Source organism: Nesoenas mayeri, assembly GCF_963082525.1.
Source record: "Nesoenas mayeri genome assembly, chromosome: 23".
In the NCBI taxonomy this organism is placed as follows: Eukaryota; Metazoa; Chordata; class Aves; order Columbiformes; family Columbidae; genus Nesoenas; species Nesoenas mayeri.
The window spans coordinates 3934493-3951223 of NC_137574.1; the positions used below are offsets into that span (position 1 = coordinate 3934493).

The following is a 16731-nucleotide window of genomic DNA, read 5'->3' on the forward strand; positions in this document are numbered from 1 at the left end:
GCAACTGCCTTCTCTCCAAACTAACAGAGATACTTTGGGCACTGAGTGCCAGCAAGCTCGTTAATGCCGTTCTGCCAATACACTCCAATTTGTCCTCCTTTTTGTCTTCCTCCTCCTCTTTTGCAGCTTTCTCCATCATTTCTTTGCTGATCCCTCCTTTCCTCTCCTGACCCCCTCTTGCTCATCCCTCCTCCTGACCGTCCCCTCCAGGCTCCTGGCTTCCCCTGCCCTGGGCTCCCCCATGCCCTGCACTTTGCTCCTCTTTGTGCTGCACATTTATTTTATGGTTAAAATTCGTGGTTTTGGAGCTTGTTGCAAGCTCTCCAGCTCTCACCGTGTTATTTCCACTCCCATAACATAGAGGCTTTGTCCTCTGTAATATTTATAAGCTTAAACTATCGTGCTCTTCATAAAACCAATGACCCAGGGATGTGCAAAAGCTGTTTTTGCTGCAAAGGCTTCTCTTTCTCCATGTAAAGGATTTATGTTCCGTAACCACCGCCATTAGTTGCTTCTGTGTAGATAAATGCACCCGTTGAGACACACAGCGTGGAGTCGCAGCCCCAGTTATTGGCATAAACAGGAAATAATTGCTAATGTTGGGACAAAAATACCCCTAAAAAACAGCAACGCGGGAACAGCCCGCCCGCGCCCCCCCCCCGCCCCGACAGGGGGCGCCGCGAGCCCCGCCCCAGCCAATCAGCGCCCTCTGGCGACACGGCGCGCTGAGCGGGTCCGCCCCGCGAGAGAAAAGCGCCTCTCGCGAGGCGCCGCGCTACGTCACTTCCTTTCCCAAGATGGCGGCCCCCTCGGCGGCACCGACCGACGGCCCGTTCCGTACACGGGACGTGCTGGTGCCCGGCGGCCCGTCCGACTTCGGGTCGCTGCTGCTGTCGGCGCCGGTGCTGGCGGGGTTGGAGGCGGCCGGGTTCCACAGGCCGTCGCCGGTGCAGCTGAAGGCGATCCCGCTGGGGCGCTGCGGGCTTGGTGAGCGGGCGGGCCGGGTGCGGGGCTGGGGACACCCCGGGGGTGCCCGGTGACCTCTGTGGCGGCTCTTTGCAGATCTCATCGTGCAGGCCAAGTCCGGCACTGGCAAAACCTGCGTGTTCTCCACCATCGCCCTGGACGCGGTGTTGCTGGAGAGCCCGGCCACGCAGGTGAGACCCGGCCCGGCCCGCCCGGTGCTTTGGGAGGGGGAATCGCTCTTTTCCTCGGGAAAACGGGGTTGTCTCCTGTGAGAGGGGTTCGGGTTGTTGGGCTGAGGCCGATTGGCTGAGGCTCAACAAGGCCAAGTGCTGGGTCCTGTGTTTGGGTCACAACAACCCCATGCTCAGTGAAAAGTGGCTGGAAAAGGACCTGGGGGTGTCGATTGACAATGGCTGAATATGAGACAGTGTGTGCCCAGGTGGCCAAAAAGGCCACCAGCATCCTGGCTGGTACCAGCATTGGTGTGGCCAGTAGAACTGGTGCAGTGACCGTCCCCTTGTGCTGGGCACTGGGGAGGCCAAACCTTGAATCCTGGGATCAATTTAGAAAGACCTTAAGGGTCTTATTTATGTTTATAAATGTATAAAGGGTGAGTGCCACGAGGATGGAGCCAGGCTCTTCTCGGTGGCAAACAATGATAGGACAAGGGGCAATGGGATCAAGCTGGAACACAAGAGGTTCCACTTAAGTTTGAGGAAAAACTTCTTCTCAGTAAGGGTGACAGAGCACTGGAACAGGCTGCCCAGGGGAGTTGTGGAGTCTCCTTCTCTGGAGACATTCAAAACCCACCTGGACACGTTCCTGTGCGACCTCACCTAGGCGTTCCTGCTCCAGCAGGGGTATTAGACTAGATGATCTTTTGAGGTCGCTTCCAATCCCAAACGTACTGTGATACTGTGAGGCAGAGGGTTCAGAGGAGGGAACGGAGCTGGTGAGGGGCTGGAGCACAAGTGTGATGGAGCGGCTGAGGGACCTGGGGGTTCAGCTGGAGAACAGGAGCTGAGGGGAGACCTTCTGATCTCTGAACTGCCTGAAAGGAGCTTGGAGCCAGGGGGGTCGGGCTCTGCTCCCCAGGAACAAGCGCCAGGAGCAGAGGAAACGGCCTCAAGTTGCGCCAGGGGAGGTTGAGGTTGGATTTAGGAACAATTTCTTCCCCAAAGGGCTGTGGGGCATTGGAACAGGCTGCCCAGGGCAGTGCTGGAGTCACCATCCCTGGAGGGTTGGACAGACGGACATGAGGTTCTCAGGGACATGGGGTAGTGCTGGGGTGGGGGAACAGTTGGACTCTATCATCTTGAGGGTCTCTTGCAACCAAAATGCTTCTGTGATTCGTAATCCCCACACCTCACCGCTGGGCTTTAATCTCTGGACCCATTTTGTAGCTTTCAAATTTAACCCTTGGCCCTTACAGATTCTGATCTTGGCTCCTACGCGCGAGATTGCTGTGCAGATTCATGCCGTGATCACAACTATTGGAATCAAAATGGAAGGCTTGGAATGCCACGTCTTCATTGGCGGGACTCCTTTGAACCAGGACAAAATCAGACTAAAGAAGTGCCACATAGCAGTTGGCTCCCCAGGTATGGATGAGCTTCGTTGTGCTTCACATACCTTGTGATACTGCACAAGACAATAATTGGTGCTTTTGAAACCTGGGTTGTTTTTTCTTGTTTTAGTAGTAGGGGATAGTCTCAAATGCCAGTGCCAGAGACTTTTAGAGCAAGTATTTTTAGTAAGAGATTATTCCAAATATGCTCCTCTTTAAAGGCTATTAAAATTAAATTTTTAAAAATGTACAAAATTAATCATTAGAACCTTTCAGTAAATGTTTTTGAAGTTCTTTTTACATTTTTCTTCGCATGCAGGTCGAATAAAACAGCTCATAGAGCTGGACTACTTGAACACAGCCAGTATCCGGCTTTTCATTCTGGATGAAGCGGACAAGCTGTTGGAAGAAGGCAGCTTTCAGGAACAAATCAAGTATGAAAAGCATTTATTTAATGTATTTACCAGTAGATTAGATACATATTTATTCCTCATTCCCATTTCTTTGTCTCTCAGTTGGATTTACTCTTCACTACCAGCAAACAAACAGATGCTCGCTGTTTCAGCCACTTACCCGGAATCATTAGCGAACGCTTTGACCAGGTACATGAGAGACCCAACATTTGTGAGGTTGAATCCTACTGATCCAAGTCTCATTGGTGAGTAGAAATTCATTTATAGTGATATTGTTATCAATAGATTGAGAAGAGTGCGCTAAAACCAGAACATGACCTGTACATTTTGTGTAATTTCCCTCTACAGGTCAGTTGATTAGTTTATGAAGTATGTATTCCCAGTGTTGACCTATTTCAAACATCAGTGATGAATGCAACTTTATGGGGTTTTTCTTCTATCTGTTGAAAAAATATATAAGAAAAACCTGTCCTGTAGGTTCTTATTTGGCACGTGTTTGTACTCGATTAAATTTCAAGTCCTTGTTTTAGCTGGGGTCACACATGTTGACAGCAGCATAGTGTGGTGTGTGTTCTTATGGAAATCCTTAAATCTGATAGTTTTTTTGTTTCATACTCAGGGCTGAAGCAGTATTACAAAATCGTGAATTCCCATCCGCTTCCACATAAAACGTTTGAGGAAAAAACCCAGCACCTACAGGACTTGTTCAGCAAGATTCCATTTAATCAAGCCTTAGTCTTCTCAAATTTACATAGCAGGTAATAAATTCGAAATAAAATCTGCAAAAGCCCTGTTTGAAAGGTGAGGTTGTGATGTCCAGTCACGGATGAAGTCACATGGACCTTCTGTAAAGTGTGGAAGCAGAATGCAGCCTTCAGATCTGAAATACAGCTGGAGAAATGCAGCGTGAAATATTGAAATTAAAAGAATGTTTAACACAACAGTACCTCATAAGCTGTTCAGAGAACAGCGAGACCTGATCCCCTGGTGCCCTTTTCTGTCTGTGAGGTGACTGTTTTAGACACAAAGATGAAAGGGACAGTTCTGGAATGTTGGCCTTGGCTGTAAAGAAAAGCTTGTCGACAAGAAATGTGCAGGGGTGGGTAGGTCTGCGGTTTTGTTGACGGCTTTAATTGTGTGTTCTCAGAGCTCAACATCTGGCTGAAATCCTGACATCCAGAGGTTTTCCTGCCGAGTGCATCTCAGGTCAGTCCCTCAAAACTTGGAGGCTGTGGAAGTTGTGTGGTTATTCAACCAAAGAACAGCACTTGGATCTTCCTAGGTCTTCAGCGCTTAAATATTAATCATTACATCGATTAACCTTCCTGTTTTCAAATCTGTTTGAGAGTCATTTTTCTGAATGTCCAGCTGGGTGCACTGGCTTCTTTGTAAAGAGAAAGTTTTACTTCATTTGCAGGTGTTGCTTGGAAATGCACAGGTCAGACATAAATCTTTTCTATTTCAAGCTTCTCTATAAAAAGTTGATAACTGGCACCTAATGGTGATTAGAAACTTTGCATTTTTATTTCAATGGTGTTTTCCATGGCTTACATGTTTTAAGTAAAATTTGTCCAAAGTCAGTGTTGTTCAAGAGTGTTAAGTACCGACATAGTTGATTTCTCTTTAAAAACAAGCAAAAGGGTTATTTTTTTAATTAATTTCCTTATTTTCAGGGTGTTTTTCATTCCCTGTTTACTCATCTGAAACTGATGTTTGAGGAAATTTCCCTCAACCTCCTTTCTGATCTCATTTACAGTTTTACATATTGATGTTTTTAGAATCAGAGGCGCATGAAACTGAAGAATATCCGTTCCTAATTTCTGTCTTTTTAGGCAGCATGAATCAAAATCAGCGTCTTGATGCTATGGCTAAATTAAAGCAATTCCACTGCAGAGTTCTGATTTCCACAGACTTGGTGAGTGAGTGTTTTATAGCATGCATGAGTATTGTCCATAAAGTTACTTCAGGGAATTAGACTTGACTTGGAGTTGAATTGAGCACAGTTGGACTGATAAGGCGCGAGACTTGAGCACCGTGCAACTTATCTTCACTGTGAAACTTAGAAATTGTCCTTTATTCCTCATCTGGTTCAAAAAACCCAAATCTCTTGCTTTGCAGAAGCTTATGGATATTTCAGAGCAGTAGAGCTGTTTGCTTCAGCTATGGGAAGAAATAGTTTGTTTCTCTAGTACAAAATAGGAACATCCCAAACAACTTTAAGTAGTTTTGAAGCGCTCTGGTTGATGTATTTCTCTCTGCAGTTGATTGTTTGAGGTCCCGTCATGAAAAGATGACTGTTATCAGGTTGAATTCTTTGGTGCTGGGAGAAAAACATGCTTGCTTGTATTTGATGCACAGAAGGTGTGAGAAAAATGATCCCTAATTTTCCTGGTGCCAATGCAATATTTTACATGCAATACTGTGAACTGGCTGGAAAATCATAGATGCCCTGTGGTGTATTGTAACAGCTAGAAGTTTCTACATGAGCAGTTACTCCGAAAATGTGCCGTATTTGTTTCAAAATCTGTTCAGCATATTCCGTTACCTGTCTCCTCCTCTCGTCGCTTTTCTCAAGACATCTCGTGGAATCGACGCTGAGAAAGTGAATCTGGTTATCAACCTGGACGTCCCTGCGGACTGGGAGACGTACATGCACCGCATCGGCAGAGCCGGCCGCTTCGGTAAAGACAACCCCGTGGATTTCTTGAGCTTGCTCTCCCTTTGCTGGCTCTGCTTCAGTAATCACGCTTTCTCTGGTGTACCACAGGAACTTTAGGCTTAGCTGTGACGTACTGCTGCCGCGGAGAGGAGGAAAACATGATGATGAAAATTGCTCAGAAGTGTAACCTTCAGCTCCTTCCTTTACCAGGTATGCTCTGTCCTATGAATGCAACCGTTTTTTTTTGTTGTTTGCTGTTTTATTCAAAGCTTCAGACAAGTCTGCAGGGAACTGACGTGTATCTTGTCTGCTGAATTTGCATTAATTTTGTACAAGTTTTTCATGCTCTGTGTTAATGGCTACTTGCGTAACTGCTGCAGTCATGTGAAGCCATGGAAGGTGAACTTGGTGACAGAAGATACAAAGAAGGCAGAGTTACCGAGTGCCTTCTTTGTCTCTGTCTACTCTGTCGGGGCTGTCCTGAGGAGCTCTGTACCCCTGAGGCCCCAGAGGAAGGCAGGACAGTGGAGGAGTTTGCCTGGGTTGATGAGGACTGGGTTAGGGAGCAGTTGGGCAATCTGGACATCCATAAATCCATGGGTCTGGATGGACTGCACCTGCGGGTGCTGAGGGAGCTGGCTGAGGTCATTGCTGGACCGCTCTCCATCATCTTTGCCAAGTCTTGGGAAACAACAGAGGTGCCTGAGGACTGGAGGAAAGCAAATGTCACTCCAGCCTTCAAAAAGGGCAAGAAAGAGGACGGCGGTAACTCTAGACCGGTCAGCCTCACCTCTATCCCTGGGAAACTGATGGAACGGTATTAGGCCTTTCTTAGGTTGTAAGATACAGTAGGAGATGGAAAGAATAACTGAAACAGCAGAACATTTGGTACTGTTGCTCTGCCAGAAGCTGTTCTGCTAGAAATAAAGCATTTGCCTTCTTATGTAAGTTCTACTTTTTTTTTTAGTCTGGTTAAGCAGGATATGAAAAATAAGTGACAAGTAATGCGGTGCTACTTGTCTTGATCAACTTTCTGATCCCTTCCATGAAGTAAATAAATGTTCTGGCTATTTGAGCTCTCTCAAGAGTTGAAGGGGTCAGTTTGTAGCCCTAACTTAACATGTCGTAACATCTTATCTGCGATTTTGCAGAGCTTTACTTTGGTACTCGTTTGAGTTCTAGAGGGAAGGATGCACTTAACCAAGCGCCTGCTTGTTTCCCTTCTGTGCAGAGCCTGTACCCCCTGGAATGATGGATCAGTTTGAAGGTGGGGAGGTAGAAGTCAAACCTGTTACGCATACTTCAGTGAATTCTGACACTGTATGTCTGAGACCAGAGGAACCAGGACTGCAGCCTGTCCAAAACACTTTTCCAGATGTACCTCAGCGTCATTCTAATCTTCCAGCTGATAATTCTTCTGTAGAAAGGCCAAAAAAGGCTCTGAAGCAAAAGCAGATAAAGAAGTGCACAGATTCTGCAAATAGAGCGAAAGGTTGCAGAAACCCCCAAACTTCCAGTTGCCACACAGAACAGAGGAGTCGAGTCAAAACTGTCTCTAGAATGGATGGACAACATAAACAACATAACACTCGGTCTCCAGAAGAGGAGGCCTTGAAAAAAAATCTCCCCAAAATTCCATGCTTGTCTTCTTTCAAAAACCACCAGAACAATCCCTGGAGCTTCTCGGACTTTGTTGAAGACTATGAGTATTTCATTAAAGAAGGGTCGGAGAGAGAGGTTGAAATTTTAAGAAGCTATTCAGGCCCAGGAGAACAACATGAGCTCCCCAAAAATGGTGGTGTGGAGTGGAAAGAGGTGGAACATAATACAGAGATGATCACAAACGGTGGTGTGTCCAGTGACAACGATGGGTCGTACAGTTCCCGGGCTTCTTCCAAGAGCAGGGAGGATAACTCGTGCTTTGAAATGTTTTCGGATACGCAGGAGAAGAATGCTGTTCCCACAGCGCATCGGGGCCACGCAGACTTCTGTTCGACACCAGAGGAGCCTCAGGAGCCGTCACGAGTCCCAAAGCAAAATCAAGCGAAAAAGAAAGTTGTGAAACAAAACGCTAAACAAAAGAAAAGCCGTTGCCGTCAGTCCCCTAGTCCTTCCACGAGAAAACCAGAAGATGACTGTTCCTACAGCTCATGGGATGACGGTGTTCCAGATGAGGCTTGGAGTTACAAAAACTACTGGAAATCGTATTATCAGGCATGGCAAAACTACTACGCTGCGATGTCTCAATACAGGAGAAGTTACAGACAGTTTAACTGGGTGAACGCCTATCACGTCAACTCAGTCTATCTTCAGGAGCTGCTGAAAAGCGGGGATTGATGCGGTGACCCTGCTCTTAGGGACAGACAGGTTGGGACAGAACTGCTGGTTTACAAGGACGTTGCCAAAAAACATAAACGGACTTTAAGATTGAAGAGAAATGTCTTTTTCTAAGGAGCTGTGTCCGCGTAAATGTTCCAGTGCTGGTGTTACGAGTTGTTAATAAAAGGAAATGAAAGACAGCTGGATGTTCGGTTGCAGTCCCTACAACCCAGAGCAAAGAAAGGAAAAGGCAGCCACTTACAAGTAAGAAATGTTAGTAAGGAGAAAATACAAACCAAGCCCCATTTTGTTTGCTTTACTTGTCTTCCCTGTGACTTTTTGGTGCAGATGAATTCGCTCTGAGACCACGTAGTCTGTTTATAGTTGGAGATCTTTCCATTTTCTGTAGTTCTCTTATTAAACACCAGGCACTGATGATATACTAGTTAAGTGGTGGAGGGAAGCCTGTATCTCAATGCCTGTATTGCTAATTTAAATCCAGTTAATTAACATGGTATAAATAACATTTCTATAGCTAGGTGTACGGCAAGCTGTGCAGTAGAGGATGGTTTAATTATGTAGAAAACGTGCAGCAATCATAATTGCTCTGTCCCTCTGGGTGCAGCAATATCAGACTTGCCACACATAGATGAAAGCTTTAATTAGAAATGAAATCACCTGTTAGTACTAAAACGAATTGGTTTTTCCTGTTTGGGTTGTACTGCTCTGTGTGCAGCTGTCCCGAAGCAGGAAAAGATGAGAGTGGCTTAAGGTATTGACTCTAGATTGACTCCGTGCTGATTTTGTAACTTCATCCTCCAGCTTTTGTAAGTTTGGGATCTTAAAGAGATTTCTTCAGCTGGTTTCTTTGATTTCTCAAAGTTTACCAGAGCAGGTACAGTTTGGGTGTGTGTGGGGTGTGTGTTTGTGTGGGTGGTTTTGGCTTTTTGAGCAAAGTAAAAGGTTCTTAACTGCTATGAACTGTCCTTGCAAGGAGAGCTGCTTTAACTTGCTGAAATGCATTCATCGCTCACCTTCAACTTCCAAACTCATTTTGGGAAATACAGCATGTTTTCACTCTGCTCACATGAACCCCTTGCTGCCCGAGCATTCCTGATGTTCTCGCAGAGTTCCCTGTGCAAATCTTAGAACCACTTAAGGCTTTTTTGTGCAGCGGTGGCTCTAAATGTTATACTGTGCGATTCAGACTCTCTTCACCGTGCAGGAGAATCGTGAGATGGATTTAGGTCATGAGCGGCACAGGAATTTTGCCCATGCTGTCTCACCTTGAGGGGTTTGTGGTTGCCTGCAGCTGGGCCAGTGGTGGCCTCTAGTGTGTGTTGGACTTTACTGCAGGAGACAAGAGCTCTGAGCTGTTCCGCTCTAACTCGGGAGGTGTTAGACTTCCCCTAACGAGTCATTTTAATTTCTACGTAAAGACTTTTGAAAATTTTAAATAATGCTTTTAAGCAACACTTGGTGACTAAGATGAGACCAGCGCTACTTGTTTAGCGGTTGAAACAAGTCGACCCTGGCTGCAATATAGAATGCAAGACTTGGACCTAAAGGCAATTGCCAAGATGATATTGCCTTTTAAAATAAAGGCATTAAGATGTGCTGCTTGTCAGAAGTATTTTTCATCCTGTACTTATATTTTTAATTCCCTTTGTGTCACAACAAATCACCCCAGGGAGGGGCCTCTCCTAGATTTTATCTGCATAGTTTGAAAAGGTCAAGATGATGTGATAGTTTCCAAGATGAATTTTGTTGGATAGGAGGGTACTGTAAGAGATGCGCTTGGCTATCTGCATTATTGTTCTAAAACATCTTGGTCACCTTGATGTTTTCCTTAACGGTCGCTTAAGTAAGAGTTATTAATATTTAAATGCAACTTAAGTGGCTTAGGCCACCACCTCAAGTTCTCCATAAGAACCTCCCAAAATATTTTGAGAAGAAATCTACAGCATCGTCTGGGTATTTGTGGCACATACTCTGTTTAATCCAGATTGGATACATCAGGTACAGCAGTGGCACAAGACTCAATACTGTAAATGATATACAAGTTTCAACATATGCACTACAATTCCAAAAGAAGACAACAGGAAACTTGGTTCTTCTAGAAAGTTGTTCTCAAATGAAGCTACCTGCAGTTGTATACAGTACATTTTGTATCTGTCCTCTGATGTTCGTAAGCAAAGCCCATTTATGGTACGAAAATAGAAAATAATAAGGTTGAGAGCTTCTCATAACATAAAACTCCTAAAGAAAACACAATTGCATTGGAATGCCTTACTGATTTATCAAAAATAGACCATCACACACCTTTCGTAAGATACTTTGTTGGTCGGAGGAGCCTGTGGGAGCTCCCGGTCGTAGTCGCAACGGAACGGAGAAGAATATTGGAGATGGTCGTTGTTTCTCACCCACCAGCCGTGTGACTCCTGTGACTAGTGCTAGTTTAAACCAAAATGGAAAGAAACACGTGCACACATACACACACACAAAGTAACAGACTATTGACCGAGAACAAAACTCAGGAAAGAATTCCCACAAGCTCTTTGTCACCTGGTCTTTCGACTGATCCACCTGAAGTTTTCCTGGCACGGGTTTTTGCGTTTGGAACGTAAGTAGCGGTACTTTTCTGGGGCACTTTCTCAAGGAAAGCGTATTGGAGGTGTTCGTGAATTGAAAGGAGGAAGTATTAAATTCTATACAGCTTGTGTAATCGGCAAAGAGAGGCGAAACAACTTCTCCGAGGTCATTTAGTGATTGATCAAGATAATTGGGAGGAGCACGGGGGCTCGTGCCGCTGCCTCTCCTGCCTGTCCTCACCTTCTGCTCGCTTCGGAAGCTTTAGAAAGATAAAACATCATCAAATGTGAACCCTAGAAACTGGAGCTCTGGAGTAATTTGATCCAGTGCAGTTGCTTAGTGTTGGAGGAAAAATAAGTGGTTTTGCTTAAAAATCAGTTATATTTGGTTGGTCAATTATGTGGGGAAGGCGTATTATCCACCTGACTTTAAAAGCAGAATAAAGTCTTCAGTTCAAAGCTGCTGATGTTCACAAGCCATACCTGAATGCTGACTTGATAACTCTGCCATAGTCCGACATAGGAAATGCCTTACAGGATCCAAGGGAAGTTTGCAACCCATAAATTACATGTAATTTTTAATACACTGAATTTGCTGTATAATAGGGGTAAAATACAGCATGTTTACAACCTCTTCACTTAAAAAAGCAAAATGTTTGAGGGGACATTGCTTCCTTTAATCTGATTTTCCTGCACACCCCTTAAGCTGTCTAAACTAGGATGAGAAACGCTGGTTTGCAGTACTAATGTATTATCAACTGTTTCAGGTTAAGCAAGTAGCATTGATTTAAATTCTAGTGTTTCTGGCAACTGCAAAGAAGGAGGTATTTGGAATTACCTATTAACTTTATTTCACACCAAAGCCATGTGTCTTGCTTAGTTTCCCTTTTCCCCAGTTCACTTTTCACAACGATAATTATTTGACAGGCAAAAGTAGTCTCGGGGATGAGAATTTGCCGTAGAAGGTTTTATATCCCTCTTGTGCTTGTAGGCAGCTCATGTGCAACAGGGAGAGTAATTTAACATGGTATGAGGGACAATAATGCAGCAAGAGGGGGAAAAAGAATAAGCAGAGATTTATGGCTGAACAGCAGGGGGAAAATCCTTGACATTCAGATCTAATAGTCTGGAATCAGCTCCCCAGGGAAGCGGTGGGAGCCTTTTCCTTGGAGAATTGAGTATCTAACCCAAAGGATGTTGCAGGGAAGGATCTTGTGCTAGCGGAGGGTGGATTACATTGTGTAATGCTTTAATTTTTATAGGCCAAGATGTGCTATCAATAGCCTGTTCTTTATGGACGTCCTTAAGAGTTTTAAGGAGAAAGAAAGGTGGTTTTTAGAAGGAGTAGATGGAAGTCGAAGCCTAGATGTGAAAGATCATCATTCTTTGCCAGTTGGGTGTGATTCCTTCAATTAGCAGCCCAATGCCAGGTGAGAAGAGACTCAATCTATTAACAGAATATGCTGAAAATGTGTGAAAATATTTTTCCCTTGGAAGAGGCTTTGGAAAAGAAACAAAATGCTTGGAAAAAGGTGTTGCTGCTTTGATATTTTTAATATTGCTTTATGAAAGACTGAAAAAATAATCCCACTCTGCTTGCGTTTGGTACAGAGAATCTTTTTTAACGTACGTTTCTAAAAGTATAAGAAGTCCTATAGCGTTAGGGGGAGGGGGAAGGCTTTGGAAATGAACTGCCAACATACTCCTGATGTTTTGTTGGGCTGTCTTGCTAATCAGGCTGTTTTGTACCCCCTGCCTTTCAGAAAGGTGTCGGGACTGGAACCTGCCGCTGTTTCTGGAAGCTTCTCCTCCCAGAGGTCGCCCCTGCCTGAAGAAACCCCTTCCACGTGCCTCGGGAATGCCCAGGATCGCAGGGGTGCGTGCTGGTTTTTGTCTCCGTGTCAGTATGTGTGTGTGGCCCTGGGCAGGGGGATGCTGGTCAGAATGGAGACAACGCTCCAAATCCTTCAGGTCAAGTTCTGGCTCTAAGAATGTTCAGGGTTGACTTTTGGCTTTTTCTCGCTATATAAAGATTAGCGAGAGCAGTTTAGTAAAGCTAATCGCCTCCCTTTATCGTAGCGAGAAGTGGCTGCGGTGTAGCGGCCCCACTCTCGCCATCGCTTTCCCTTCCTCCCCGCGTTCCGTTTGAAGGGCGCGATGTTCCGATTCTCGCCTGTGCTGTTCCGCTGAACGCACAGCGCTCTTGTAATGCGGCTGTAGCTGCGGCGGGTGATCCAGGGAGGTTTTGTACAAGCACGTTTTCGGGCGCTTTCAGAAGAATTACTCAGTCTGCTTCCAATCAGTGCGCAAAGGGAGCTAATGCCGCCATTAAAAATATTTTTAGCCCTGTTCCTCTAGGCTCAGACTTTGTTAATTTTGTCTGGCTTTATCCTCTGAAAGTCTGCGCCGATGTACTGACTGCGTGGGGCAGCACCTGCTAAGCTCATGGTAGAAGAGACATGTCGTGTACTTTTGAGAAAGGTTAATAATGATTCCTCTTCCATGGTAGAGAACGGAGGCTGCAGCTGCCTTGATAATCTGAATGCAACCAGCCAGAAACTCCAAGCACTTGCTTTCCTCCTTGCTTATTTTTTCCTCTTAAAAATGTCCTTTTTTTTCCCAGAAAAGCATTTTGATTGATAGCAATTAAATGCACCAATAGTGCTTTAGACAAGGGCTGCCATGATTGCTGTTTACAGATAAAGAAATGAATGAGAGCTGGAGTGGCTTGTTCACTGCTCCCCAGTAAATCAGGACTAAGAAAAGCAGCACCAAGAAACCATGGGGAGTCCCTTGCTCTGAGTAGTCGTTTACTCCTGGAAGGGACACTGTACCCTGTCAGCACCGCAGCATTTAACCCTCGTTCTGTGCCAGCGTAAATGAGGTTGCAAGGTGGTAGGTGGTGGAGAGCAAGGCCTCTGATCTACAGGGGTGAGGGTGTTCCGATGGGGAGCGGATGATGGCAAATAATGACATTAAAGCGAAGGGAAATGAAATTAAAACATCAAGAAAAACTCAATAATGGTAAGATTAACTGCAGTATAACCTCCTACAGGAAGCAGCAAAGGCAGAGCATTTTAATCATTTAAAACAGGACTAAACATAGTTTTTGGGTAACATATTACAGCACTGGAATAAATGGCTATAAGCTGGTGCAGCTGCTGAAGGTTTAGCCGTAGCCTGAATATTCCTAGAATGGTGTCGGTTTCTGAGGAGGGTGTTAATGCATCAGCTGAGTCCAGTCTAAGCCTAACAGGTTAGGAGTGCTAACAAAGCTAGCTCATATGTTTAAGTCAGCATGTAGGTCTATTTATCTATCTATACATGTATGTGTCTGTATTTATTTATATGTGTATGCATGTATATGTGTATATAAATATTACATCAGGATAGATTCTGACAGATGCGAAAAAAGAAGAAGTCATCCCTTTGCTGAATCAGCCTCAAACATGCTTTGAGGAGTTCTTTGGACTCTGATGTTGGTAAAAATCACTGTTCAGAAACAGGACGCTTGAAATGTTTCCTTCTCATGTGCAGGCTGCTGGGGGCCGGGTGTGTACGGGGCCTCGAGGCGTCTGTGCGGGATCACAAACATTAACCAAACAGTGTTATGACAAGTGAGAAGGTGGGTGACATTGCTCCTCACTCTGCCCTTCACGGGTCACACCTGTGGTGAAAAAGGGACTTGAGAAAGGCAGAATGGAAGAAAAAAGTTACTTTTCTTAGCAGAGGGAAAATCGGTTACGTTTCAGGACCCTGTATTGCCTTACAAGAAATCATTCCTAGAAAGAGCTCAGCCAGAGGCGCTAGGACTTGACCACAGCTTAGTCTTGGCAGTACCACAGTGTAACTTCAGTTTTTGGTTGACTAGAAATGTGTGACTGTTCCCAAACTGAGTGTAGACCTGCAAAAAGAAAACGCTATCTGGAACACACTCAATGTTTTCCCAACTCCAGCACTGCTGCCCCTTCTCATGCGGCCGCGTCCTGGGCCTGGAGAACTAAAACCGCGAACCTGGTCTATCCCCAAATCAGTGCAACCCAGAAGCCTTTGATGAGACATCTGGAGAGCCCTAAGACTGTGAAAAAGCCAAATACCTCTCTGTCCATGCAAGATATTTAGCTGTGGGGTTAATTATTATCAAGTATAGATCCAGACAAGATTTGGCTACTATTTACAATGGGTTGTATGTCCAGTACCAGCAAAGAAATTTAAATATAGAAAACCAAAATGAAAAAGCGTGGGCATACACTACAAGAAACCTCTGTTAGACTTATGAACGCTTGATGCAGTTGAGTTCAGTGCTTTCTCATTCTCTGCCATTTGTGTGTACAGTATTAAAACAAAAGAATCCTACCTTTTTATTTTCCTTTTTAAAAATACAGAACTGATAGTCTAGTCACACTCTTACATGTAAGTGATAACAAAAATAGAAAGCAGATACCCATGTGGGACTAAAACTCTACTAAAGCCTGTCTTTTTTTTTTTTGTCTTTTTTTTTCCACAAATATTTTTTCACGACAATAATTAGCAGACAAACACGCTGTTTGCAATTGCACTGTATTGACTTAAAAGGCGGATACAAAATTGTCTAAATAAAGAATGCCATCCAGGGTGGAATTGGTGTGTGTGTGTGTGCGTGTGCACAGGGATGTGCTGACACACGCGTGTGTTTTCCTACTGTGCACCCAATGGTGGACACATGCTCTGCTCTTTGTAACTCGGTGCCGCTCGGATGAGGTTCTGCTGCACACACACACACACACAGAGAGGAATGGAAATAGGTTTCTGTGACAGGTGGCTTCTTTGTCTAAATCTTTTCCTATAAAAGAAAAAAAACCAAACGAACAAAACGTGACATTTTGTTGGTCTAAAGGTTCTGCTCCATGAAGAAAAAAAAAAATTCACAAAATCCATTGTTTTTCACCTTTTCAGTCATTTCCTCATGAATAAATATTATCCATTAAAAACCTTTAAAAAGGTGCTGCGATACACAGTGTTATATTTCCGTTTTCTTTATTGACTCTCTCGTTGCCATGATGATTCTTTCCCTCCAGCCTCCACGGGTGAATTCGCCCTGTTCCATGGCACAACGCGCTCCCCACGCGGCTTTTTCCTTTCACCAGCCTCTTCCTCCCTCTCCTCATCCTTCCTCAGCCCGCGGCGTGAACGCCAGTCTGAAGAAGCCGCCTCAGCCGCTCTCCGGTGCTAATTCGGTGACAAAAAAATGTCAGGTTGGTCCATCCAGGCACGATTTGCAGCAAGAAAGGAACGTGGAGGTGTGGAGGGAGAGGGGGCACTGGGCTTCCAGCCTCCTTCTGCGTGTGAGACGTCTTACAAGGCAGAGACCTTGACGATGTTGCTCGTGGTGGTGGAGGAAATGTTCGTGGAGTGGCTGGGGCTGCCAGGGGGGGGTTGGCTCTCGCCTTCTGGCGTGAGCGCGGGCGGCGTGGGGATGCTGATGATGGCTGTCGTGATCTGGGCAGTTTTGCAGTTCGGTCTGAGCCCATCATCTGATTTCATGTTGAGACTGGAACGACTAGAAAACAAATTTAGTCTTTGGTTTGTGTTTGGTTTTGTTGGGATTTTTCTGGTTTTAAACAGACAGTAGAAAGTATGGGAATGGTGGTTGATCTTAGTCAGCATCTTATTCCTCTGAGCTAAGGGCACCAGAATATTCACAAGACTCCACTTAAATCATAGAATCACAGGATGGTTTGGGTTGGAGGGACCTTCCCAGCTCCCCCAGTGCCCCCCCTGCCATGAGCAGGGACATCTGCACCAGCTCAGGTTGCTCAGACCCCGTCCAGCCTGGCCTGGGATGTCTCCAGGGATGGTTCATCCACCACCTCTGGCCAACCTGGGCCAGGCTCTCACCACCCTCACTGCAAAAACATATTCCCCCCGGTTCCTGCAAGGCATCATTTATTTCTATGCAGATTACACTAAGCTTTTTTAATATTTCCTCTGGTTCAGTTTTCACAAGGCCAATCTTTCTATGCTTCCATTTAATTCTTGCATAGTTCTAGTTTAATTAAGATGGCATCTAAATCTACTGTCCCATGGACTGCATCTTACAGCACAGGTAGTTCTTTTTGAGAAAGAGCTGTTGTCTTCCTTGTGTTTCAAATACCCCTTTCAAATTCACTGTCCCTTGATCTTTTCTATTTTATTTCTTCTCTCTGCAGTAGTTCCAAGGATCTGGCAGCTGGGAGC

The 16731-nt window shown here is 45.0% G+C and overlaps 2 protein-coding genes across 7 annotated transcripts in view; one reads left to right on the forward strand and one right to left on the reverse strand.

Moving 5' to 3' along the window:
- Window positions 1-797: 797 nt before the first annotated feature.
- Window positions 798-16731, forward strand: part of DDX20 (DEAD-box helicase 20) — a gene marked incomplete at its 5' end in the record, with an annotated part of 59926 nt that continues 43992 nt past the window's right edge. The window contains 13 exons of one of the 5 annotated variants that reach the window (XR_013923200.1): window positions 798-987; window positions 1063-1157; window positions 2399-2567; window positions 2853-2967; window positions 3049-3191; window positions 3566-3704; window positions 4094-4152; window positions 4779-4861; window positions 5522-5627; window positions 5714-5815; window positions 6837-8188; window positions 8661-8819; window positions 12279-12391. Coding sequence is in view for 1 of the 5 variants with exons in the window: in XM_080358294.1 (XP_080214420.1) it covers window positions 798-987; window positions 1063-1157; window positions 2399-2567; window positions 2853-2967; window positions 3049-3191; window positions 3566-3704; window positions 4094-4152; window positions 4779-4861; window positions 5522-5627; window positions 5714-5815; window positions 6837-7942 (2307 nt within the window). Of the gene's footprint in view, window positions 988-1062; window positions 1158-2398; window positions 2568-2852; window positions 2968-3048; window positions 3192-3565; window positions 3705-4093; window positions 4153-4778; window positions 4862-5521; window positions 5628-5713; window positions 5816-6836; window positions 8289-8660; window positions 8820-12278; window positions 13396-16731 lie in introns of those variants that run through there. The other 4 variants (XR_013923201.1, XR_013923202.1, XR_013923203.1 and 1 more) reach the window with 4 other exon arrangements.
- KCND3 (potassium voltage-gated channel subfamily D member 3) overlaps window positions 15850-16731 on the reverse strand; it is a gene marked incomplete at both ends in the record, with an annotated part of 105213 nt that continues 104331 nt past the window's right edge. For both annotated transcript variants that reach the window (XM_080358296.1, XM_080358295.1), the window contains one exon: window positions 15850-16054. In XM_080358296.1, the coding sequence (XP_080214422.1) occupies window positions 15850-16054 (205 nt within the window). The remainder of the gene's footprint in view (window positions 16055-16731) is intronic.